The sequence below is a fragment of the Lemur catta genome, chromosome X (assembly GCF_020740605.2).
Source record: "Lemur catta isolate mLemCat1 chromosome X, mLemCat1.pri, whole genome shotgun sequence".
Taxonomy (NCBI): domain Eukaryota; kingdom Metazoa; phylum Chordata; class Mammalia; order Primates; family Lemuridae; genus Lemur; species Lemur catta.
Window position 1 is genome coordinate 52,128,797 of NC_059155.1, and position 26,954 is coordinate 52,155,750.

The 26,954-nt window shown below is 37.8% G+C and overlaps 1 protein-coding gene across 2 annotated transcripts in view; it reads left to right on the top strand.

Annotated features, from left to right (window-relative positions):
• Window positions 1–71: 71 nt before the first annotated feature.
• Window positions 72–26,954, top strand: part of MTMR8 (myotubularin related protein 8) — a 95,303-nt gene continuing 68,420 nt past the window's right edge. Inside the window, exons 1-2 of one of the 2 annotated variants that reach the window (XM_045537949.1) lie at window positions 72–189; window positions 26,442–26,564. In XM_045537949.1, coding sequence (XP_045393905.1) covers window positions 166–189; window positions 26,442–26,564 — 147 coding nt within the window. In that variant the 5' untranslated portion in view covers window positions 72–165. The remainder of the gene's footprint in view (window positions 190–26,441; window positions 26,565–26,954) is intronic. The other variant, XM_045537950.1, reaches the window with a different exon arrangement.

The window sequence follows — 26,954 nt, forward strand, 5'->3', positions numbered from 1 at the left end:
CGCGATAGGAGCCTCCGCGAGGATCAGGTGACTGAGAGTTTGAGCCAGGATTGGGTGGGCGGGGATAGGAGCCCGAGTTGGGCCAGCAGGCGGCTGGAGCGGTGGCGGGAGTGGCGGCGGCAGCCTGAGTAGCAGTGAGGGCTTCGAGTGGCGGGAAGTACGGTCATGGACCATATCACCGTACCCAAGGTAAGGAGAAGAGTTAGGCGAGTCTGGGAGCCACAGGTCCCCTCTCAGTGCTCAGTTCGGAGCCCAGGCACACCCCCTCAGCCTTCTCTGGGTGCTCTTTGACGCCCCCTTCCCGCGCCGGTATCCGCGTTCTCTTTCTTGGTCCACACCTCCCTTTCAACCAAACTGAGCTCCTCCTCAGGACCTAACTGCGCACGGCGGCGGTGCAGGAGGAGGTGGTTTGCGCCACCGTCCCCTCACACGACACTGCCCCCGCGCCCGGTGGGCGCCTGCGGGTCCCTCTCTACTCTGGCCCTCAAACCACACCTCCTCCCATATCCCAGCCTTTACCTCACACCCACCCTTATCCCAGCTTTTTATGCTTGCGGCACTTCGTGAATATCTCACATGGCGTCGCTTCTTAGAGAGTTACTTCCTTTATCCAGCGTTTTCCCACCATCCTCTCAGCTCCCCATACCCCAACAGAATAGTCAGCCCCCAACTACTGCTCAGACCGCCACCCCCGCCCCAGCTCTCTGGTGTACGTGCGTGGGTTTTGGGGGCGACAACATCTCTCCAGCCCAAGCTGAGCTATTGAAAAGGAAGGGGAGGTGGAGTAGATTGGACCTGGCCCTGCTCAGCCAGTAGGAGAAACTCAAGAGGTGGCATTGGCAGGCCAGTTAGCGCCTGTTTATAGCCAGCCCCCAGTTAAAGCTGTCTCTTTTTTTCTCTCATCTTTTTAGATCCTACTCTCTTCCTCCCCAACGCCAGCCCTTTTCTATTGCAAATCCACCTCCCTTCTTTTCTTTTTCCTATCTAGGACTGGGGAATAGTGAAGAGTTCACAACTAGTCTGGGATTAATTTTTTCTGTTGATCCTAACAAACCCCAACCCCACCCCAGTGGCCCAGGCTAACTGAAGTCCATAAGAACATGGAGTTTGAAGCCAGAAGACTTGAATTAGAGTGGTGGTCGCCCCACCTACTAGCTGATGACTTTGGACAAATTATTTAATTTCTCTGAGCCTTGGCTTTCCTCATCTACCAAGTGGGGATAATGAAATTTGCCCTGCTCACTTCATAGGGTGATTGTGAGGATTAAATAAAAGGATGTGTGTGAAAGTGTTTTTGTAACTAACTAGTAGTGTTCTACCCATTGTTAACTTAAGACGCTGATGCAGCCCGATGGGCAGAGCAGCAACTCCAACCTTCAAACCTTTCCTCTCTTGATCCCCTCCTCTTCAGGGCCCTTTTCTATGAAAGATAACTATATCCCTTGTAGCAGCCAGCCTTAACCTTTTTCTGGGTCCCTTTCTTTCTAGATCATGTCATTTGTACAAAGTTCCCTGACATGGTATGGGAAAGTGGCATCGTTAAAGTAAAGGGGCTTCTGCTGTCTAGACTCCTCTTCTACCAACCCACCTAAGGCTGGGCCACTTGCCCAGTTCAAAATCAGCTCACCTGAATACTCCTTTTTTCCTTCTTTTTTTTTTTTAGCTGGGGCTGATAGGGAGGCAGAACTGCTCTTGTCTTTGAGTATTAAAATGTTAAAGTATTAAAATCCCCCTGTTGGGGGATTAAAGCTATAAACTAGGCTGGTTATATGGAATTTGAGAGGGAGAAGAAACAATTAAGTGGCCCATATGAAAATAATAATAGCAGCTAGCACATATTGAGTATTTATGTGGCAGGCACTGTGCTAAATGTTTTACATGAAATAGGTCTTCAGTCCTTAGAACAATCCATGAGGACAATACTATTATTATTGCCTCAGTTTCTTCATCTGTAAAATGGCAGGGACAAAAGTACCTATCTCACAGAGTTATTATAAGGATTAAATGAGTTGATACTTGTAAAAAATACTTAGAACAGTGCCTGGCACATGGTAGATGCTTCATTTAGCTACCAATTACTATTATCATCGTTTTAATTGATATTATTTGCAGAACCCCACATTGGGAGTTGTTAAGGATAGATAGCTGGCTTAGATATAGCAACTGCCTTCTAGGATCTCTTAATCAAGTAAGGTGATGAGATGCCAAGCATAAGATCCAAAAATGAAAGAATGAGATTATGTAGATCATAAAGGACCTTGAATGTTACACTGAGGAATTTGAATTTGGTTCCATAAGTAGCAAAGAGCTACTAAACTTTGTAAATCTAGCAATGGAAAGTTAGAAAGGACCTTTTAAAAGATTATGTAAATAAGAAATGGGAATGAGGTTTCTTTTTGGCATTATGGAAATGTTCTAAAATTATATTGTGATGGTTGTACAACTCTGTACATTTACTAAAAATCATTGAATTGTACACTTAAAACAAGTGAATTTTGTGGTATGTAAATTATACTTCAATAAAGCTACTAATAAATTAATAAATAAGGATCTAGTGATGGTCCAAGCCTCCCATTTCACAAATGTGAAAGCTGAGCCCCAGAGAGCTGAAGTTTCTTGACCAAGGTCAGACATCTAGCAAGCAGCGGAGGCAGCATTCTCTTTTAGTTGTTTAGTATACATAGCTGGTTTAGACTGTGATAAACTGTGGCATTATCATAGAAACAACAGCCAAAATAATTGGAGGGCTGGAAGGGTAGAGAATGCTATTATGGATAATAATAAAATATAATAACACTTTGTAGTTCTTTACTTTACAAAGTAATTATGATTGAAAAACTACTTTGTAAAGTACTACAAAGGATATTACGATTAAATGAAGCTTTCCTAAAAGCAGATAATTTTTGGTTTGACTTCCAGGAAACTAAGACCAAATTAATGTTCAGTCATATGAACTACATTAGCCCTTGTACTTAGCATAATTGCTTCCTCCTCCTCTTCGTGGCTTTGATTTTTCCATTCTAATAACCTAACTGTAGATCTGTGTTTTGTTATAAACCACCTCAAATTCATTTAGGAATGAGGCAGGGTCAAAATAAAGATAAAACTGGGTGAAGAAGTGTTTTCTGTTATCAAGGAAATGGGATTTCTACAGGTGAGAATTGTGCTCCCCTTCCACTTCTCAAAAGTCCAAATCCAGTTGGCTTCACTTTGATCCTTTCAGTCTAGGAAATAGTGTGATATAGTGGGAAAAGCATGAACTTTTTAGAATTTGAATTCAAGATGTATCATTATTAGCTCTGAGTTCTTGGGCTAATCACTTAAATGCTCTGAATCTGTTTCCTCATTTGTAAAATGGGGATAATATCTACCTCTTGGGACTAAGATGATAAGATAAGGTATGATGAGCGCGGCACATATTAAGTGCTCAATAACTGTGTATTCCCTTCTCTTTCCATCAGAGCCAAACAATGGTGGAGGCTTTAGTATACAGTAATCCTTGGAGGTTTCCAAGATCAGCCTGTCTCTGAGGCAGATTTGATTGAGCAGCCAGAAAAGCTCTTGGTACTACGTTGCAATGAAAGAGGCTACCTACAAAGCCCTGGTGGCAGTGGTCTGGCATTTTGGACACTATTTTACAGGCATTGGAATAGTTTTCCTTACCACCAAAACCTACCCCTCTTTTGACCTCAGTTTGTTCTTAGGAAACCCGAACTAGGCAGTTACTCCTAGAAACCACTGGGATTTGTTTCAGGGTTGTATCTTTTTAGATATCACTTTGTGGTTTTGTGGTATAATAATTAAGTACTTTAGAAAGATTTTTTGATAAGCTCTAAAGACATTTTCGTTATTTGGGAAACCAATATTGGGCAAGGAGTTAGGAGACCTGGGTTCTGGCCCCAGCTCTGATACTGATATATTGTGTGACCTTAGACTGTCCCATTACCGCTTTGAGTTTCACTTTCTTTGTGGGTAAAATAATAATATCTTACCTTCACAGAGCAATTACTATGTGCTCATACTATTCTGAGTGCTTTACATAAATATTACATGTTTATAACTTATTTAACCTTTGCAACAATACTTTTGTAATCCTCATTTCAAATACAAAGAAAGAGCCAGAAAGCTTAAGCAACTTGCCTGGAGCTGGAATATTAAGCCAGACAGTCTGTGACACAAGTCTGTGCTCTTAGCCCAGGGGTGGGGAACATTTTCATGTTTGAAAGCTGCATTAATTTAGCTGTAATCAAATAAGGCCACATTTAAGAAACTTCAATTAGATATACTTAAAAATGAACATTATTTTATAAATATCTAACTACTGTGTATTTCATAATTTCAAAAAATGAGAACTATTTGTTAATTTTAAAGTTAACTAACCTTTTAATGACTTTGTTGTATCTGCTTTTTGTTGGAAAGCATTTGAATATTTGGTTGCAGTTTGGAGGTCCATAGTTTCAGCTGATCCTCTATCAGCAGTCCCTAACCTTTTTGGCACCAGGGACTGGTTTCACGGAAGACAATTTTTCCATGGACTGGGGATAGGGGATGGGGGATGGGGTGTTGTGTGTGTGGGGTATGGTGTGGAGCTCTGGTGGTGATGCACAGCCCTGTTTCCGGACAGGCCATGGTCCAGTAATGGGCCATGGCCCAGGGGTTGGGGACTGCAGCTCTAGATGGATATCAGTCATTTAAGGGTGTGTTGATTTGGGTTAGGTAGGAGAATGTAGATTTGCAACAATAAGTGGCTGAAAAACAAGAAAATATTTTTCAGGCATGTTGCTGAAGGTGTGGGTATTCTGCATTTTTCCATATTTTAATAGGATATTTTTTAGCATCAATGACTTTAAAATGTCTTCTACTGAGAGCTCAATCAATTCCATCAGTAATTCTTCAGGTGCCTTGGTGATATCAACTAGGTGAGGCTGAAATGCCAATTTGAGTGTGATGTCATGGTTCTCAAAGTCAGTGAACCTTTCATTGTATTCACCAATTAATAGGTCCATAACAGCTGCATATTCTTCAAATGATTCACATATGTCTTCCTGCTCATGAATGATCTTTGCTAACTGGGGAAAATGTTCATCTGAAATCTCCTATTGAAGAAGAAGTGTTTTGAAAAAAGATAGCTTTTTTTTGAAATGCTTGGATTTTTTTTGCCCCATATCATATATAGACTTAGTTTTACTTTGCAAAGAAATATTCAAGTCGTTTTGATTTGACATGATATCACACAGAAACGCTGCATTCCTACAGAAATATTTTTTCAATACTTCATATTGCTGATTCTGTTCTTCATAAAATTTAATTGTCTGTTCTCACAGAGATAAAATTTTGGCTAACACCTATCCCCACAATAGCCAATGCACTGTAGAATGATACCACAAATCCACACTGAATACTTCATCCTTCAACTTTAGTGTGTTATGAAACTGGTGATGCCATGCTGCATTTGCAGGAGTATAGTTAATGGTACTTATAACTTGTTTCAACGTGTCACTTAAAATAGTAGATGTAGCACAGAGATATTGCTGATGGAAGATACAATGAAAAGTAATGAGAGCATCTGGATCTGTTAATACTATTTTTTTATCTGTGCAATAAACCCTTTATGTTTTCCTGTCGTACAAGGTGTACTGTCTGTAAGTACACTCGCTAAATTTACCAAATTTAGTCTAACTGCATGACATTTATCTTGAAAGTTGTTAAAGATATCTATTCCCCGTGTTCTATTCTCAAGAATACCCAAAGTCTGTAACTCTTCGTAGCAAAGAAAATCTTCTGCTATACCCCGAATGAAGTATAAAATCTATGCCAAGTCAGTATTATCAGGTGATTCATCCAAAGTGATTGAATAATACATATTTTCCTTTTGAAGTATTCCATGAAGTTGTTCTGTTAAATTGAAGGTTAATTCATGCTGCCAATCAGTTATTGTTATCCTTGAAAGAGGCAATTGTTTGAACTTTGAAACGTTATCGGAGGTCTAAGCATCCTGCAACTTTTTGACAATGCATTCTTTCACAATTTCTACATCACTGAATGGCTTCCCTTTTTTCCCAAGTACATAAGTTACATTATAAGTTGTCTCAGTGGCATTATTTGCAGATCTTATTGCTGCTTGAAAGAATTGTCTGTGCTTTTGCTTTTCATCTTTTAATTTCTGCAGTAAAATCTTTTGTGTCTCTCCCTCTAATTTAAAATATTTGTGACCCTTATGAGCGTTATAATGCTGGTGAGCATTGAATTTCTTTTTTAATTTATTTATTTATTTCAGCATATTATAGGGGTACAAAAGTTTAGGTTACATATATTGCCCTTGCCTCCCTTCCCTCCCCTGAGTCAGAGCTTCAAGCGTGTTCATCCTCTAGATGGTGCGCATTGCACCCATCTCCTCCCCCAACTCACAACTGCCCGACACCTGATTAATGTTATTCCTAAATGTGCTCTTAGGTGATGATCAGTGAAACCAATTTGATGGTGAGTACATGTGGTGCTTATTTTTCCATTCTTGGGATACTTCACTTAGTAGAATGGGTTCCAGCTCTATCCAGGAAAATACAAGAGGTGCTATATCACCTGAGTAGTACTCCATGGTATACATATACCATATTTTATTAATCCACTCAGAATGTCTTTTGTTCTTTTGGGTAGATTCCCAATAATGGGATTGCTGGATCAAATGGAAGGTCTACTTGTATCTATTTAAGGTATCTCCATATTGCTTTTCACAGAGGTTGCACTAGTTTGCAGTCCTACCAGCAGTGTATGAGTGTTCCTATCTTTCCACATCCATGCCAACATTTATTGTTTTGGGACTTTTTGATAAAGGCCATTCTCACTGGAGATAGGTGATATCTCATTGTGGTTTTGATTTGCATTTCCCTGATGATTAGAGATGTTAAACATTTTTTCATATGTTTGTTGGCCATTCTTCTGTCTTCTTTTGAAAAATTTCTATTCATGTCATTTGCCCAATTTTGATAGGGTTGTTTGATTTTTTCTTGCTGATTTTCCTGAGTTCTAAATAGATTCTAGTTATCAGCCCTTTATCAGATGTGTAGCATGCAAAATTTTTTCCCATTCTGTAGGTTGTCTGTTTGCTCTCAAGACTGTTTCTTTGGCTGTGCAGAAGCTTTTTAATTTGATCAGGTCCCATTTATTTTTGTTGTTGCTTTGATTGCCTTTGGGGTCTTCTTCATAACTGACAATTGCAAAGATGTGGAAACAACCCAAGTGCTCATCAATACATGAGTGGATTAATAAAATGTGGTATATGTATGCCATGGAGTACTATTCAGCTATAAGAAACAATGGTGATATAGCACCTCTTGTATTTTCCTGGATAGAGCTGGAACCCATTCTACTAAGTGAAGGATCCCAAGAATGGAAAAATAAGCACCATATGTACTCACCATCAAATTGGTTTCACTGATCATCACCTAAGTGCACATATAGTAATAACATTAATTGGGTGTTGGGCAGATGAGGGGGAGGGGATGGGTGTATACATACATAATGAGTGCAATGCACACCATCTAGGGGATGGACACGCTTGAAGCTCTGACTAGGGGGGCAAGGGGGCAAGGGCAATATACATAATCTAAACTTTTGTACCCCCATAATATGCTGAAATAAAAAAAGAAAAAGATATATATGTATATAATTTGTGAACTAAAAAAATGTTAAGTAAAAGTATTATAAATATGTTGAACAATGTAGGCATGCAGAAAAAGATGGGATTAGAACATAAAGGAATGAAAACAGTAGCCTAGTATAGAATGATAGGATTATGGGTAATCCTTAATGTTGCAATTTTCAAAAACTTTTTTATTGTGAAGTAATTATAGATTCACAAGAAGTTGCAAAATATGTACAGGAAGGTCCCATGGACCTTTCACCCAGTGTCCCCAAATTTAACATCTTGCAATAACTATAGTACATCATCAAAACCAGGAAACTGATATTGGTACAATCTACAGATCTTTTTCAGATTATACCAGTTCAGTTATACATGTTGTTATACGTATACACTGTGTACATGTTCTACAGTTATTAATTGTGTGTATGGCTGTATGCAATCGTATCACTCGTATAGCTTTCTATAACCAGCACAGTGGCACATACGTACATATATAACACAAGACTCCTTGCTGTTCTTCCTTTATAGTCACACCCATCCCTTCTCCACCTATCTCTAACCCTTGGTAAACAGTAATCTGTTCTCCACTCTATAATTTAACTTTTAAAGCAGGGGTCCCCAACCTATGGAGAGTTGTATAATTATTTCATTATGTATTACAATGTAATAATAGTACAAATAAAGTGAAAAATAAATGTAATGCACTTGAATCATCCCGAAACCATCCCCCTGCTCTCTGCTTTGTGGAAAAATTATCTTCCATCAAAACAGTCCCTAGTGCCAAAAAAGTTGGAACCATTGTAAAGAACACTATATAAACAGCCATTCAGTACGTGACCTGCATAAAAGTAGTTTTCACTTCTCTGGGATAAATGGCCAAGGGTGCAACAGCTGCAATATTGTTTTTTTTTAATGACAAATTAAAATGCATACACATATACTTAAAGGAAAAGGATATTGCATTATCAGACATAATAATTCTGAAAGGGTTGATTCTATCAATCTACAGACTCCCATAACAGCTATTTGGGGAGGGGTATGTTCCAAACCAATACAGGGAATAAAGAAGAGATGACAAAGATGCATGAACAGAGAACGGGAGCAACCAGAGGCCCAACTTTCAGAAAGATATCTCAGGGGCGACATCTAGAACTGAGTATTCAAATTTATTCCTTCCTTTATTCCTTTGTGGTATACTCTACGCGTCTTATTTAACTCTCATGAAAATTCTGTAAGATAGTTGCTGTTGTTAATTGCATTTCATATATATGGAAAATGGGGCTCAGGAAGGTTAACTAACTTATCTAAGACCACATAGACAGTTAAGTGGTAAGGTAAAGACAGGCAGTATGAAGCAAGTACCCAAACTGTTAACCATTATACTATACTGCTATAGACTTATTAACTGTGTGTGATTGGGGAGAGGAAGAAAACTTCCTCCCTTTATCCACCCCCCACAAAAAAAAGAGAAAAAGAAAGGTAATAAAAATGTGGACAAGGTATGAAGGTGAAGGGAAGATGCCAAGATACCCAAACCAAAATGTACTACAGTGTTTTTTGGCAGGGACAGATTAGAAGAGGCAAGGAAAATGATAAGGGAAACTTCCTGCCAAATGCCTAAGTCTGAAGACCACTGGGCTAGTAGGAAGATGGTAGAGCTGTGGGCTCAGGGAAAAGACCCAAATGGACTCAGGAAGTTTTCCTTCAGCCGGACATCAAGATACTCATTGTATCCTAGACTCAGATAACAGAGAAAATGCAAACAACTAAAGCTAGATTTAATTCGGTAATTCTTTATTGAATACCTACTATATACTAGATTCTGTGCTAAGCCATGCTATGGAGAAGTAAAAGCAGTATGTATGAGAAATGGTTTCTATACACTCAGCAGTTTACAATTTCTTGAGGAGATGCAAACATGAACCCAACTTAATGCAACACAAGACATCTTGTGATAAATACCAAAACAGGTGCATAAACAGAGTACTGGGGCAACCAGAGGTCCAACTTTTAGAAAGATACCTCAGGGGAGACATCTAGAACTGAGTATTCAAAGGTATTCCTTCCTTTATTCAACATTTCTTGAGTATCTACTGTTTTCAAAGCATGGAGTTAGGTGTTTTAGGGGAAAATGAAATAAACAAGGCATGATCCCTGCCTACAACCATCCGTTTAACAAATATTCTTTGGGTGTCTACTATATTGCAGGCACTGTGTCAAATGTTATAGAATTAAAGATGTCCAAGCATGCTCTTTACCCTCAAGGAATGCTTACTCTTAATAGAAAAAGCAGATATGTAAAACAGGAAATTAAGAGTTTTGCACGCAATTATATACATATTTATAAAGTATAGGATTGCTACAGAAAAAGGAATGAGTTTGTTTAGGAGATGGGCAGCAACAAAAGGGAGGTTCTTTACAAAGGCTTCAATACCTAAGCCTCACTCAGTATGTTGAAGTTCTGAAAGATGAAAAGAGATTCAGCAAATAAAGAGTGGAGAAAGAAACAACATTCTAGGCACTCAAAGCACTATGAAACAAGGAGCTAGATATGGCCAGAGCCTAAAGTGGAAGTATTAATAGAAGTCAGAAAGTGAGGCTAGAGAAGTAGGCAGGGACTGGATTATAAAGAATATTATATACCAGGTGAAGAAGTTTGGCAATTCCTAAAGGCAACTGGAAGGTACAGAAGGCTTTTGAACTGAAAGGAAGTGTGGTCATATTTGTGTTTTTGAAAGCTCATTCTGGCAGCAATGTAGAAATCAGATCAGAAGCAAGGCTTGTCTAGCTAGTAATTCAAATGATGAGTCTTTGAACTCAAGAATGGCAGTAGTTATGTACAGAAGGGAGGAAGGATCAGAAGAATATTTAGAAGGGAAAATGGACACTGAAAGCACTTGATGACCAATTGAACGTGGGGCACGAAAGAAATGGAGGACTCTAGGATGATCCTCAGGCTACTGGCTTGAGTAATTGGGTGGATGGTAGATGATGATGTCATAATTGTAACTGCAACCATTAGAGAAGAAATGGGGTAGAAAATGATTATGAGTTTAGTTTGAGACATGTTGAGTTTGATATAGCTGTGGGATATTCAAGTAGAGATGGCCATTCATCAGCTGTATGTTCAGATCTACAAATCAGAAGAGAGTATCTGGCCTGAAGATGATGATTTGGAATTATTAGTTCATAGTAATTTAAAATCATGACAGAAGACAGGATCAAGGGAATATGTACAGAATTACACGAAAGATAGCCAAAGATGGAACTCCACAGCGTCCATAACATTTATAGGTCAGACACACAAGAAAGTTCGACAAAAGTAATGGCCAGAAGTAGAAGGAAAAACAAGAGAGAGTGGTATATTAGAAGCCAAAGCAATGGAGAGTTTTATGTAGGTTGAGGAAACAAAGAACTAGTGGTTAGGGAGGGATCCCTTTGATAAGGGAGGGAATTTTAGAATGGACACTTGAGAATGCTTCCAGACCAGAGGGAAGGATCTAGAAGACAAAGGTGTAGAAGTAGGAGAGAATATTAATCACTTCTCAATATCTCAGAGACCATTTGGGATGTTAATTAACAATTTGTTGGAATGCTTGGAGTAAAATCTTAATTGGAGAAGGTTCAAAGGAGAATGGAGATTTTACAAATTACAGTTTCCAGACCAGCATATGAAGAGCTTAGAAGTTAGCCAAACATGGTGGCTCACACATGTAATCCTAGCACTTTGGGAGGCAAAGACGGGAGGATCGCTTAAGGCCAGGAGCTTGAGATTAGCCTGGTCAACCTAGTGAGCCCCTTTCTCTACTAAAAAATGAATAAATAGATACCAAAACCAGGAAAGGACACAAAAACAACAAAAAAATAAAACTACAGACCAATATCCCTTATGAATATAGATGCAAAAATTCTCAATAAAATCCTAGCAAATCGAATCCAGGTGCTTATCAAGAAAATAATGCATCATGACCAAGCGGGCTTCATCCCAGAGATGCAGGGATGGTTCAACATATGCAAATCTATAAATGTAATACGCCACATAAATAGAAGCAAAAACAAAGACCGTATGATCCTCTCGATACATGCAGAAAAAGCATTTGACAAAATTCAACACCCTTTTATGATAAGAATGCTTAACAAAATAGGCATAGACGGGGCCTACCTAAAAATGATACAAGCCATATATGGGAAAACCACAGCCAGCATCATACTGAATGGGGAAAAAGTGAAAGCATTCCCACTTAGAACTGGAACCAGACAAGGTTGCTCACTGTCCCCACTGCTATTCAACATAGTGCTGGAAGTCCTTGCGAGAGCAATCAGGCAAGAGAGCAGAATCAAGGGAGTCCAAATAGGGACAGAAGAGATCAAACTCTCACTCTTTGCTGATGATATGATATTATATCTAGAAAACTCTAAGGATTCAACCAAGAGACTCCTAGAACTGAGAAATGAATTCAGTAGAGTCTCAGGATACAAAATCAATATATACAAATCAGAGGCATTCATATATGCCAGTATCAGTCAAACTGAGAACCAAATCAAAGACTCAATACCCTTCACAATAGCAACAAAGAAAATAAAGTACCTAGGAATACATTTAACTAAGGAGGTAAAAGACCTCTACAGGGAGAACTATGAAACACTGAGGAAGGAAATCGCAGAGCACATAAACTGGTGGAAAACCGTACCATGCTCGTGGATCGGAAGAATCAACATTGTTAAAATGTCTGTCCTACCCAAAGTGATCTACAGATTCCATGCAATCCCCATTAAATTACCAACATCATTTTTCACAGATATAGAAAAAATAATTTTATGCTTTGTATGGAACCAGAGAAGACCCCATTTAGCAAAAGCAGTTGTAGGCAATAAGAACAAAATGGGAGGTATTAATTTACCAGACTTCAAACTGTACTACAAGGCTGTGGTTATTAAAACAGCTTGGTATTGGCACAAGAACAGGGACACAGACCAATGGAACAGTGAATCGAGAATTCACTTCTGTATTTGTGTGAATTATCTGTTCATCTTCTTTTGCTACTTTATCTGTTGTGGTGCTTTTCTTATAAATGTGAAGAAACTATTTATATTTTGCAAGAATATGTAATAAAGAGAACATCTTTGATATTTATGATATTCCCCTTATTAGAACACATTTAGAGTTATGGTCATATGTCACTTAACGATGGGGATATGGTCTGAGAGAAATGCCTCATTAGGTGACTTTGTTGTTGTGTGAACATCATAGAGTAGTGTACTTAGACACACCTAGATAGTATATCCCACTACACACCTAGGCTATCTCCTCCGACCACCCTCGTATATGTAGTCTGTCATTGACTGAGATATCATTATGTGATGCATGACTGTATGAGAAAAAGCAACAAGGCCTCAGTAGAGAAATGGAGATTCTGTTCTTAAATGTCTCCAGGGAAAAAAGTGATAACATTTTTGTGTCATCCCTTTTAGCAATATGCAGTTTGCCTATATAATTTGTCACAGTGATTTTGGGCCAATAACTCCTGGATGTGAACTTGAGAATATGTGAAATGAAAAGAGCACTGGGCTGGGGATTTTATGTTGGATGTGATCTCAGGTTTCTCACCTTTCCTCCGTTTTTTTTTTTTTTTTTTTTTTGAGACAGAGTCTTGCTCTGTTGCCCAGGCTAGAGTGCCGTGGTGTCAGCCTAGCTCACAGCAACCTCAAACTCCTGAGCTCAAGTGATCCTTCTGCCTCAGCCTCCCATGTAGCTGGGACTACAGGCATGGGCCACCATGCCTGGCTAATTTTATATACATATATTTTTAGTTGTCCAGATAATTTATTTCTATTTTTTAGTAGAGACGGGGTCTTGCTCTTGCTCAGGCTGGTCTCGAACTCCTGAACTCGAGCGATCCTCCTGCCTCGGCCTCCCAGAGTGCTAGGATTACAGGCATGAGCCACTGCGCCCAGCCACCTTTCCTCCCTTTGTAAGTGAAAATCATAACACCTATGGATACAGAGGTGGTATACATGTTAGAACCATGAGTTCAACTAAGAGGGCAGATGTGTTAAAGGGGCCAACATCACAGAACACCTTTTAAGTATCTAAGATTATTTTCCATGTTTCTGAAAAGGAAAGGTAGCTTTAGTTTGTTTCTGGTTTTTATCCTCAGGTGTATAGAATTGAGTTCATCACTTGCTCCTCCATGATGACTTATCATTGGTCCATACAAAGCTATCTGATTTATTTATTTAGCCCCCCCTTTCCACTCCCCTGTCATAGGTAAGCATTCCTTCATCATATGTAAGCATTCTAACATGATTAATATAATATTTGTATTTGTATGTGTTGTTCAAAACATGATGGGTTTTATGCATGAATTTTTAGTTTCTGAAATAGTGATATTTTCAGTATGTCATTCTGTTTCTAACTTTTTTCAATGTCATATTTTTTTGAGCCATCAGTGTTTCTATATGTACTTCTAACCCATTGCTTCTGTCCATTCCACCATATTGATCTGTCTATTCTCAAAGTCCTGGACATATTCATCCTTACATATGCTCTAATGGACCTATATGAATTTTCTTTGGGCTCATTTTCAGGAATAGAATTGCTAAGTCATAAGGTATACATTTTTTACTTTTTTAAGTAGTGCCAGCTTGCCCTTCTAAAGTGGCCCCACCTGTCTATATACCCTAGGTGTAGTGGATGAGGGTTCCTATGCCCCTATATCACTACCAACACTTGGCATTTTCTAGCTTTCTAGTTTTTGCCAATCTTACAGACTTAAAACAATATTTTAATTTTCATTTCTTTTATCAGTAAAGTTTTCATCATCTCTTCGTGGTTGTGTGCTTGTGGGTTTCCTCTTATGTATCTTGCCTGTTCTTATTTTTCATCTGCCTTTCTATTAGGGCTTTTTGTTCTTATTGAATTGTGGAAGACTCTTTTATCTTCTGGATAAATTCTTGTTAGTTTTAGACATTGTACTTATTTTCTCCCACTCTTTTTTCAACTTTAAAATGTCTTTATCTGTTCCTAGATCCAAGGTATTTGGGTATTCTGCATTTTTCCTAGTATCTTTATAGTTTTATCTTTTGCACATAGATACATCTAAAGTCTACTTTTGTATATGGTGTTAAGTAGGGATCTGGTTTTATCTTTCTCTATGAACTAATACTGTTTCCCCAACTCATTTAGTAAATACTCTTATCTTTTTTCCATCGATTTGTGTAGTGCTATATTTATGCTGTATTAAGCTCCCATTTATACATCAGTCTACCTTTGAGCTCTGGTCCTCTGGTCCTTTTCCATTGGTCTATTTTTCTGTTCTTGCAACAGTGCTATAGATTTTTTTTTTTACCCCACAGCTTTGAGTATGTTTTAAAACTTAGTAGAGCAAATATTTCCCTCTTTTATTTTCTTTCTTTCTTCTTTTTTAGACACAGGGTCTCACTCTGTCACCCAAGCTAGAATGCAGCAGCACCATCAGAGTTCACTGTAAGCTCAAACTTTTGGGCTCAAGTGCTCCTCGCATCTCAGCCTCTTGAGTAGCTAGGCCTACATGCATGCCACCATGCCTGGTTAATTTTTTATTATTATTTTTCTGTAGAGACAGGATCTTACTATGTTGCCCAGGCTCCTCTTTACCTTTCTTTGTTTAAGGTTGATTTAGCTGTTTGTGGGGTTTTATTCTTCTATTTAAATTGCGAATAAGTTTGTTAGGACATCCACTTTGAAATGTGATTGAAATTGTATTGAATTTATAGAGTAATTTGAGAGATAATTGCCATCTTTGTAATATTAAGTTGAGATATCCAAGATCATAGACATCTCTTCATTTCTTTAGGTTATCTTCTACACCCTTTATTAGAGTTTTAAAGTTTTTTTTCTATAAAGGTCTTGTATATCCTCAGTTAAGCTAATTTTTAGGTTCTATATAGTTTTTGTTGCCATTGTGAATGGATGTTATATTTTCTAAGTGCTCATTGCTGGTATGGAAAAATGCTACTGATTTTTGTAGCTCGATCTTATGTTTTTGGTATCCTTGCTGAACTCCTCTCATATTAGTTCTAATAGTTTATTGATTCTCTTATATCATTTTTTTCTAGGTAGATGATTATCTTCCCTATAAATGCTGCCAATTATAAGCATTTCCCTTCTAATCCTTGCATTTCTTAATTCCACTGCCCCTTTCCTTATAGTATTAGCCAGGATATTTAAAAACAGTAGCAGTGATAGTTGGGGTCCAATTTATCTTGTTTGTGATTTTGAATTAATACATTTCATTTTTTCATTATGCATGATGTTCTTTATAGGTTTTTTGTATATAACTTCACCAAGTTTAGGACGCTTACTTCTATTTCTAGTTCACTAATGAGTTATTGTCATAAGTAGTATTGAACTGTATTAAATATTTTTTCTGTATCAGTTGAGATAAAGCATATAATTTTTATCCTTTGATTCATTCATGTGCTGTATTACTTTGAAATTTTATGATGTTGAACTGTTCTTGCTTTCTTGAGAAAAACTGTACTTGATCAAAATGTATTTTTTAAAATATACGGTTAGATTCATTAACTTTTTATTTGGATTTTTTTGTACCTACGTTTCATAAGTGAAATGGGCCTAAATTTTCTTTTCTCATAATTGTCATTATTTTATATCAGAATCAAGATTACACTAGTCTCATAAGATGGACTGAATAATCTTTATTCTTTTTCAAGTGAGTGGAATCCATTGGATAACGTAGTAACTGTTTCATGGAAGTTTGGCAGAATTCACCTATAAAATCATCTGGCCTGAGGTTTTTAGATAGGGGAAATATTTGATTACCATTGCCATTTTATTTTTTTCTTGGGATTTTTTCATTTCATGTAAGTTTTCTAATTTATTAGCATACTGTTGCTAAGCATACTCTTACAATTTAAAACATTTTTTTGTTCTCCCTTTTTTATTCTGTATTTTGTTTGCATCTTTTCTGTTTCTTCTTTTATTAAAGATCAATTCTATTAACCTTTTCAAAGAGTCAAATCTGGTTTGTTAAACTTTTCTGTTGGGTGTGTGTGTGTGTGTGTGTTGTGTGTGTGTGTGTATGTGTGTGTGTCTCTGTGGAGGATGATTCTTTGCTTAGTAATTTCTGTCCTTACCTTTGTCATCTTCCTTGTTTCTCTGTTGTATTAATATTTTCATTACATCAGATGCTTAGTTTATTTATTTTTTCAAAATATTAAGGGGGTATAAATGTTTTTGTCACATGGATACCTTGTTTAATGCTTAAGTCAGGATTTTTAGTGTGCCCATCACCAGAATAGTGTTCATTGTAACTGATAGGTAAGTTTTTACCCTCACCCCTTCCCACCCTCCCCTGCTTTTGGTTTCTAAAGTCCTTGACATCTCTTTGTACCCGTGTGTGCCCATGATTTATCTCCTAGTTAATAGAGAGTACATGTGGTGTTTGTTCTTTGTTCCTGAGATATTTCACTTAGGATAATAGTCTCTTGTTCTATCCAAGTTGCTGCAAAAGACATTATTTTATTCCTTTTTATGTCTTAGTACTCCTCCATGGTATATATGTATATATACCACATTTTCTTTATCCACTTATGAATTGATGTACACTTCAGTTGATTCCACATTTTTGTGATTGTGAATTGTGCTGTGATAAACATTTCAGTGCAGGTGTCTTTAATATAAAATGACTTCTTTTCCTTTGATCTACTCAGGAGTGGGATTGCTGGATTGAATGGATAAGTCTACATTTATTTCTTTGAGGAATCTCCATACAGTTTTCCATAGAAGTTGTACTGATTTGCAATCAGTTGTACCAATCCATTGTCTCTGTATCCACACCGGCATCTGGTCATTCTGACAGGGGTAAGGTAGCACCTCATTGTGATTTTCATTTGCATTTCCATGATAATTACTGATGTTGAGTATTGTTTCATGTTTGTTGGCCATTTGTCTATCTTCTTTTGAAAAATTCTGTTTGTGTCTTTTGCCCACCTTTTGATGGGGTGGTTTTTTTTTTTTTCTTGCAGATTTGTTTGAGTTCTTTGTAGATTCTGGATATTAGTCCTTTATTGGATGTATAGTTTGCGAATATTTCCCCCCATTCTGTAGGTTGTTTATTTTACTCTATAGGTTGATCATTTCCTTTGCTGTGAAGAAGATTTTTAATTAATTCCCATTTCTTCATTTTTGTTGTTTGTGTATTTGCCTTTGGGATCTTAGTCATAAATTCTTTGCCTAGGCCAATGTCTAGAAGAGTTTTTTCTACATTTTCTTCTAGAATTTTTATGGTTTCATGGCTTACCATTAAATCTTTTAGCCATCTTGAATTAATCTTTATATATGGTGAGAGATAGCGGTTCTGTTTCATTCTTCTGCATGTGGCTATCCAGTTTTCCCAGCACCATTTATTGAATAGGGCTTCCTTTTCCCATTATACGTTGTTGTCTGCTTTGTCAAAGATCAGTTGGTTGTAGGTAGATGGTTTCATTTCTGGTTTCTCTATTCTGTGCCAATGATCTGTGTCTCCACTTTGATACCAGTACCATGCTTTGTTGGTTACTATAGCCTTGTAGTATAATTTGAAGTCAGGTAGTATGATACCTCCAGATTTGTTCTTTTTTGCTTAAGATTTCTTTGGCTAATCAGGATCTTTCTGGGTTTCAAATGAGGCATGGAATTATTTTTTCTAGATATGTGAAATATGATGTTAGGATTTTGATGGGGATTACATTGAATGTGTAAATCACTTTTGGCAGTGTTGACATTTTAACAATGTTGATTGTTTCAATCCATGAGTATGGGATGTTTTTCTATTTTTTTGTGTCATCTATGATTACTTTCATCAGTGTTTTGTAGTTCTCCTTGTAGAGATCTTTCACCTCCTTGGCTAAGTGTATTCCGAGGTATTCTATTTTCTTTGCAGCTGTTGTAAATGGGATTGAGTCCTTAATTGGACTCTCAGCTTGACTGTTAGTATATAGAAATGCTACTGATTTGTATACATTGATTTTGTTACCTGAGACTTTACTGAATTTATTTATCCATTCTAGGAGTCTTTTGGTGGAGTCTTTAGAGTTTTCTAGATATAAGATCATATTGTTGGCACACACGGGTAATTTGACCTCTTCTTCCCTGATATGGATACCCTTTATTTCTTTGTCTCGCCTGATTCCTCTGTCTAGGACTTCTAGTACTATGTTGAATAGAAGTGGTGAAGTGGGTACCCTGGTCTTGTTCTAGTTCTTCAGGGGAATGCTTTTGACCTTTCTCCATTCAGTATGACATTGGCTTTGGGTTTGTCATATATGGCTTTTATTAACATAATTTTGAGGTATGTTCCTTCTATGCCTAGTTTGTTGAGGGTTTTAATCATGAAAGGGTGCTGGATTTTATTGAATGCTTTTCTGCATCTATTGGGATGTTCATATGGTCTTTGTTTTTGCTTTCATTTATGTTATGAATCACATTTATTGATTTTCATACCTTAATAAACCATTCTTGCATCCATGGGTTGAAACTCACTTGATCATGGTGAATTATCTTTTTGATGTGCCTTTGAATAAGGTTTGCTAGTACTTTCTTGGGAATTTTTGCATGTGTTTTCATAAGTGATACTGGTCTGTAGTTGTCTTTTTATGTTGTGTCCTTTCCTGACATTGGTATCAAGGTGATACTGGCTTTGTAGAATGAGTTAGGGAGGGTTCCCTCCTTTTCGATGGTATGGACCAGTTTCAATAGAATGGGGGCCAATTTTTCTTTGTAGGTCTGGTAGATTTTGGCTGTGAATCTCTCTGGTCCAGACCCTTTTTTTTTTTTTTTTTTGGTTTTTTTTTTTTTTTTTTTTAATTACTGCTGCAGTCTCTGTGCTTGTTATTGGTCTATTTGGGATTTCTGTTTCTTCCTTATTCAGTTGTAGGAGGTTGTGTGTTTCTCAGAATTTATCCATTTCCTCTAGGTTTTCTAGTTTTTGTGCAAAGAGGTTTTTATGGTATTCATGGATGATATTAATTTACATTTCTGTAATTTCAGTTTTAATGTCTACTTTTTCATTTCTGATTGAGCTTATTTGATTAGTTTCTCTTCTATTTCTGGTTAATCTGGCTAGTGGTTTGTCAATTTAGTTTATCTTTTCAAAGAACCACCTTTTTGTTTCGTTGATCCTTTGTATTGTTTTTTTTTTGGCTTCCATTTCATTTATTTCTGCTCTGAGCTTTGTTATTTCTTTTCTTCTGCTGGCTTTGGTTTGGTTTCTTCTTTTTGTAGTTCTTTGAGATGTGACATCAAATTGTTAATTTGTGATCTTTCTGTCTTTTTGATGTAGGCATTTAAGGCTATGAACTTTCCCCTTAGGACTATTTTTTCTGTATCTCATAGATTTTGAAAGCTTCTGTCACCTTTGTCATTCAGTTCAAGCAATCTTTTGATTTCCATCTTAATTTCATTATTGACCCAAGGATCGTTTAGCAGCAGGTTGTTTAATTTCCATGGCTTTGTGTAGATTTGAGTGTTTCTCTTGGAATTGATAGTTTTATTCTATTGTGTGAGAAGATAAATGGTATGATTTTAATTTTTCTGAATTTGCTGAGACTTGTTTTGTGATGTAAGATATCAATTTTGGAAAATGTCCCATGTGCCGAAGAGAATATATCTATATCTATATCTATATATTCAGTAGTTTTGGGGTAGAATGTTCTGTAAATGTCTGTTAGGTCCATTTGTTCTAGAGTCCCGTTTAAGTCCAGTGTTTCTTAATTGATTTTCTGCTTCAATGATTTGTCCAGCTCTGTCAGTGTGGTGTTGAAGTCCTCAGCAATTATGATGCTACTGTTTATTTCTTTGCTTACATCTAATAGAATTTGCTTTATGAATCTGGGAGCTTCTGTGTTAGGTGTGTGTATATTTATTTATTTATTTATTTATTTATTTATTTATTTATTTATTTATTTATTTTGAGACAGAGTGTCACTTTGTTGCCCGGGCTAGAGTGAGTGCTGTGGCGTCAGCCTCGCTCACAGCAACCTCAAACTCCTGGGCTTAAGCGATCCTACTGCCTCAGCCTCCCGAGTAGCTGGGACTACAGGCATGTGCCACCATGCCCGGCTAATTTTTTCTATATATATTTTTAGTTGTCCAGATAGTTTATTTCTATTTTTAGTAGAGACGGGGTCTCGCTCAGGCTGGTCTCGAACTCCTGACCTCGAGCGATCCACCCGCCTCGGCCTCCCAGAGGGCTAGGATTACAGGCGTGAGCCACCGCGCCCGGCCAGGTGTGTGTATATTTAGAATTGTTATGTCTTCTTGTTGAATTTCTCCCTTTACCATTATATAATGATGATGTTCATTTTTTTTAACCATTGTTAATTTAAAGTCTATTTATCTGATATGAGAATGGCTACACATTTGATTTTGGTTTCAATTTGTGTGGAATATTTTTTTTATTCCTTTACCTTAATTCTGTGTAAGTCCTTGCCAGTTAGATGTGTTTTGTTGGAAATGGCATATAGTTGAGTTGTGTTTTTCATCCTTTCAGCCAGTCTGTGTCTTTTAAGTGGGGCATTAAGACTGTTTATGTTCAGTGTTAGTATTGATATTTGAGATAGTGTTCTGTTCATCATGTTGTATAATACCATTTTTTTCCCCTCTTGTGCTGTTGTTTTATAAGAGCTGTGAGCTTTAACTTTTGGGTGTTTTACACAGGTGGGTATCTATTGTGCTGTTGCATGTATAATACAGTTCTGAGTATTTCCTGTAGGGCAGGTCTAGTAGTGAGAAATTCCCTTAGTGTTTGCTTTTCTGGAAAATTCTTTATTTCTCTGTCATTTATGAAACTTAGTTTTACAGGGTACAAAATTCTTGGCTGACAGTTTTCTTTAAGAAAACTAAAAATGGGGCCCCAATCCCTTTTGGCTTATAACGTCTCTGCTGAGAAGTCTGCTATTAGACTTACAGGTTTTCCTTGGTAGGTTAGTTGTTATTAATACTTTTGTCTTGTAGCTAGTAGAATTTTCTCTTTCATTTTGACTTTGGCCAAGTTGATGACTGTGTGTCTTGGAGATGTTCTCTTTGCTGTGAATCTTCCTAGTATTTGATGACCATCTTGTATCTGGATATCTGAATCTCTGGTGATACCAGGGGAGTTTTCCTCACTAATTCCCTTGAAAAGGTTTTCCATGTTTTTTGCTTTTTCTTCTTTTCCCTCATGGATGCCTATAATTTGTATGTTGATTCACCTCACATAGTCCCATATTTCCCTGAATATTTTATTCCTCTTTATTCTTTTTTCTCCATCTTTGACTGACTATGTCAGTTTGAGAGCTTTATCCAAGCTCTGAGATACTTTCTTTTGCTTGGTCTAGCCTATTGTTTATGCTATCTGCTGTAGTTTGAAATTCTCTAAATGTCTCTTTCATTTCTTTAAGTTCTGTTACATCCTTTCTTATGTTGTCTAGCTCTTTAGCGACTTTTTCAGTTTTTTTTCACTGATGACCTGAAACATTTTTTGACTTATTTTTGTTGGTTTTCAACTTTCTTTTCAATCCCATTCATCTTGTTTGCCATCCATATTCTGAATTACATTTCTAACATTGTGACAATTTCCTTTGGATTGGGATCCATTCCTGTAGATCCATGTGATCCCTTGGGGGTGTAGAATTCACTTGTTTTTTCATGTTGCTATAGTCCTCTTGCTGGTATCTTCTCACATGAGACCTCTTTTCTCAGCTCAGGGTAGATAGGTTTGCAGCACACCAATTCTTCTTTGTTGGGAACTCTCCTACTTAGTGAGAAGAAGGAGAGTTCCCTTGATGGTGCATTTGTGTCCTACTCTGGAAGAGTGACCTGCAGGAGAGGGCCACATGAACTGAGAGTCTATAGTGCAGCTGTTCTGTGTTGTCATATTCTCTTGTGATTGTTAGAATCCATGCCAGTGGTGGATGATATTCGTGGAGAGTGGTGGGTTGGTCCCCAGGCTACTGTTGGAAGCTCGGGTCGGGGGCTGGGTGAGTCCCTCTCTGTGGAGGCTATTGTTGTGGGAGATTACTCTGCCTGGGTCTCTCCATGGTGGTGACAACGGCAGCTGGCCAAAGCTATCTGGGTAGTGGTCATTGGTGTCAGGACTATGGGCGTTTGCTCCTGTTGGGTCCAGATGTGATGGAGACTTGAGGCTAGTGGGTCCCTGGTGGAGCATTGGACCTGCTGCAGTGCAGGAGCCCGTGGGGTGGAGCTGCAGGGCCCAGCAGCAGCTGGGAGTCTGGGCTGCGGGGCCAGGTTGCAGCATCGGAACTGTGAGGGCAGAGCTGTGGGGCTGGGTGGCAGCATGGTGGTCATGGGGGCAGGGCCACAATGCTGGGCTGCTGTGTGACAGAGGCTCTCTCCCTGCCTAGGTCCCACAGAGGCAGTCACTGCAGGGCTTCCGTGGTGACATCTGTGCCTGTTCTGCTCAAATCCCCCATGGGGAGAACTGGTTGTTGACTCCTAGTCATGGGGTATATGGCAGCATCTGTTCTCCCTGCTCCTTCCCCAGCCAAGCCAGGGTGATGCAGAAGTAGCTGCAGCAAAGTTGAGCCTTGTGTAGACCTGAGAGCTCAGAATGCCATCAGTTGCAGCGTCCTAGGAATGGAAACCACCGGGTTCCTGCTGTGCTTGTTCTCTGGTGCATCGTAGCTGCACAGACTCCAAGTAGCTTCCCGATCCGTTAGGAGGACTGTGGTGGTGGAAGCCCCTTCACAGCTCAGGCCACAGTGTCCGTTGGGAGAGTGTGGAGCCCCAGGTCTCTCTCCTCCTGTTCTTCCCCACGTTTGGATGCCTTCTGCAGGTACCTTCCAGTCTTGCCAAGTGAATCATCTTATCACCTTCTCCTTTACTCTGAATGTCCCCCATCACATCTCTGATTATTCACAATGCTCTCTCCAACAGGGCCCATCTGTAGGTGGGCATCCACCTGCAACTTTTGATCCTCTCCTTGAGATTGGCATTTGTGGGCTACTTCTATTCTGCTGTCTTGGCTCCTCCCCTAAAGCTCTTAGCTAGTTTATTTTTAACTTTTCTCATTTATCATCTCGTGACAAATCTACTTAAAGCTATACATCTCATTGTTAGTTCTTTAACTGTGTCCCACAAATTTTCATTTGTTGTGTTTTTATTATCATTCATTTAAAAATATTTCTTAATTTCCTTTATGATTTCCTTTTAACCCAAGGTTAATTTGGTAATATTCTATTTGGTTGCCAAATGTATGCTAATATTGGTTGTTTTTTTGTTGTTAATCTCTTTTTTTTAATTTCAGCTTATTATGGGGGTATAAAAGTTTAGGTTATCTGTATTGCCCATGCTCCCCGCCACCGAGTCAGAGCTTCAAGTGTGTCCATTCCCCAGACAGTGCACATCGTACTCATTATGTAGGTATATACCCATCCCCTCGCCAACCCCCCACATCTGCCTGACACCCAATTGGTGTTATTCCCAAATGTGCACTTAGGTGGTGATTAGGGAAACCAATTTGCTGGTGTGCATATGTGGTGCTTATTTTTCCATTCTTGGGATACTTCACTTAGTAGAACGGGTTCCAACTCTTTCCAGGAGAACAAAAGAGATTCTATATCACCGTTATTTCTTATGGCTGAGTAATACTCCATGGTATAAATATACCACATTTTACTAATCCACTCATGTATTGATGGGCATTTGGGTTGTTTCCACATCTTTGCAATTGTGAATTGTGCTGCTATAAACATTCGGGTGCCGATGTCTTTGTAATAGAATGACTTTTGTTCTTTTGGGTAGATGCCCAATAATGGGATTGCTGGATCAAATGGTAGGTCTACTTGTATCTGTTTAAGGTATCTCCATATTGATTTCCACAGGGGTTGCACTAGTTTGAAGTCCCAGCAGCAGTGTATGACTAATATCCCTTATGAATATAGATGCAAAAATTCTCAATAAAATCCTAGCAAATCGAATCCAAGTGCATATCAAAAAAATAATCCATCACGGCCAAGTGGGCTTCATCCTAGAGATGCAGGGATGGTTTAACATACGCAAATCTATAAATGTAATTCACCACATAAATAGAAGCAAAAATAAAGACCATATGATCCTCTCAATAGATGCAGAAAAAGCATTTAACAAAATTCAACACCCTTTTATGATAAGAATGCTTAACAAAATAGGCATAGACGGGGCCTACCTAAAAATGATACAAGCCATATATGACAAACCCACAGCCAGCATCATACTGAATGGGGAAAAATTGAAAGCATTCCCACTTAGAACTGGAACCAGACAAGGCTGCCCACTGTCCCCATTACTTTTCAACATAGTGCTGGAAGTCCTTGCGAGAGCAATCAGGCAAGAGAGCAGAATCAAGGGAGTCCAAATAGGGACAGAAGAGATCAAACTCTCACTCTTTGCTGATGATATGATGTTATATCTAGAAAACCCCAAGGAGTCAACCAAGAGACTCCTGGAATTGATCAATGAATTCAGTAAAGTCTCAGGATACAAAATCAATACACACAAATCAGAGGCATTCATATATCCCAATAACAGTCAAACTGAGAATCAAATCAAAGACTCAATACCCTTCACAATAACAACAAAGAAAATAAAGTACCGAGGAATATATTTAACTAAGGAGATAAAGGACCTGTTGTTAATTTCTAATTGCATTGTGGTTGGAGAACATAGTTTGTATGATATTGAGCCTTTGGGATTTATTGACGCTTTCTTTACAATTGTAATCATACTTTTTTTGGAAATGTTCTTTTTGTTGCCTTGAATGATTCAGTACTCTATTTGTTGGATGTAGAGTTCTACTTTGTATATCTAATAGCTTGAGCTTTTTAGTTGTAATGTGTTCCATATCTTTACTTGATTTTTTTTGTCTACTTGACCTGTCAGTTCCTAAGAAGACTGTTAAAATATCCAAGTGCACTTGTTCTTTTCCTCTCTCCAGTTCTGGTAGTTGCTGGATATAATTTGAAACTGTATTATAAGATGTATACATATTTATGATGGATATATCTTCTTGTCCTATTCTTTGCGATGTAAATTATATTTTGTCAGATATTGAGAATATTACCCCACCTTTATTTTGGTTCATATTTACCTAGTATTTATTTTTCAATCATATTATTTTCAGCTTATTTGTGTCTCTAAAGTATCTCTCTTCTAGCCTGAATGTTGTTAAATCTTTTGTTTTAATCCAGAGTGTAAGTCTGCCTTTTAATTGATAAATTTAATTCATGTTTAATGCATGCTTTTAATTGATAAGTTTAACTCATAAACATTTATTGCAGTTACTGTTATATTGGGACTTATTTCTGGCATTTCATTTTATACTTTCCATTTATGGTACTGTACTCTGTTTTTTGTTTTTCTCCTTTCCTGTTTTATTTTATTCCTGCCCTATAACTTAAGATATATTCTCATGTTATTTCCCCTTATTGATTTTTTTTACACATACAATAACTTCACCTTCCCTCCAACAAGATAAGTACCGTAGCAGACTCTTAGGTTCTGTATATTTTCCACTCACATGTACCACCCCATCATGTAAACATTGTCTAGAATTTTGATCCTTCCTAGAATACATGTTTCCTTTTCACTTTTATGGTTTTTCCAGGGCTGATTTCAGAAAAGCAAATACAGATCATAGTAGTTTGCCATCCTGGCAGGAACTGGAAAGCCTCAAAGAAGTTTTATAGCAAATTAACAGCATTTGTCTTGCTTTGAATTGTCCCACTTTAATCATAGGTGGTGAGTTGATAACATAATCAGTATTTCTTTTTCCCAAAATAACAGGTAGAAAATGTGAAATTACTGGATCGTTATGTGGGTAAGAAACCAGCTAATGGGATTCTGTATCTTACTGCAACTCACCTGATCTATGTGGAGGCTTCTGGTGCAGCCCGGAAAGAAACATGGGTATGTTCATGAGAAGAAATATCAAAGCATCTTAAAGAGTTATGCATACATGCTTTCTATATGGCATTTTCTTGAAATTTAAAATATCATTATTAAATTGCTGTAAAATGTTTTCTTCAAAGAGCCTATTTTAGGAGTCTTTTCATAGTCTAAATTGTATGACTCTTCCCTCAAGTTATTGGCTCTAGTCATCTTACTCATTTTAGTCTCTTTGGGAATGTTCCTGGGGTTTAGTGCAATTATTTTTGGGTGGAGTAGTCTCTGCTTGTTTTCTCAACTTAATCTGTAAGCTTCCTGAAGTAATTTAAAGCCTTGCTACCCATAAAATGTGGTCTAAGACCAGCAGCATCTGTATCGTCTTGTAACTTGTTAAAAGTGCAGAATCTCAAG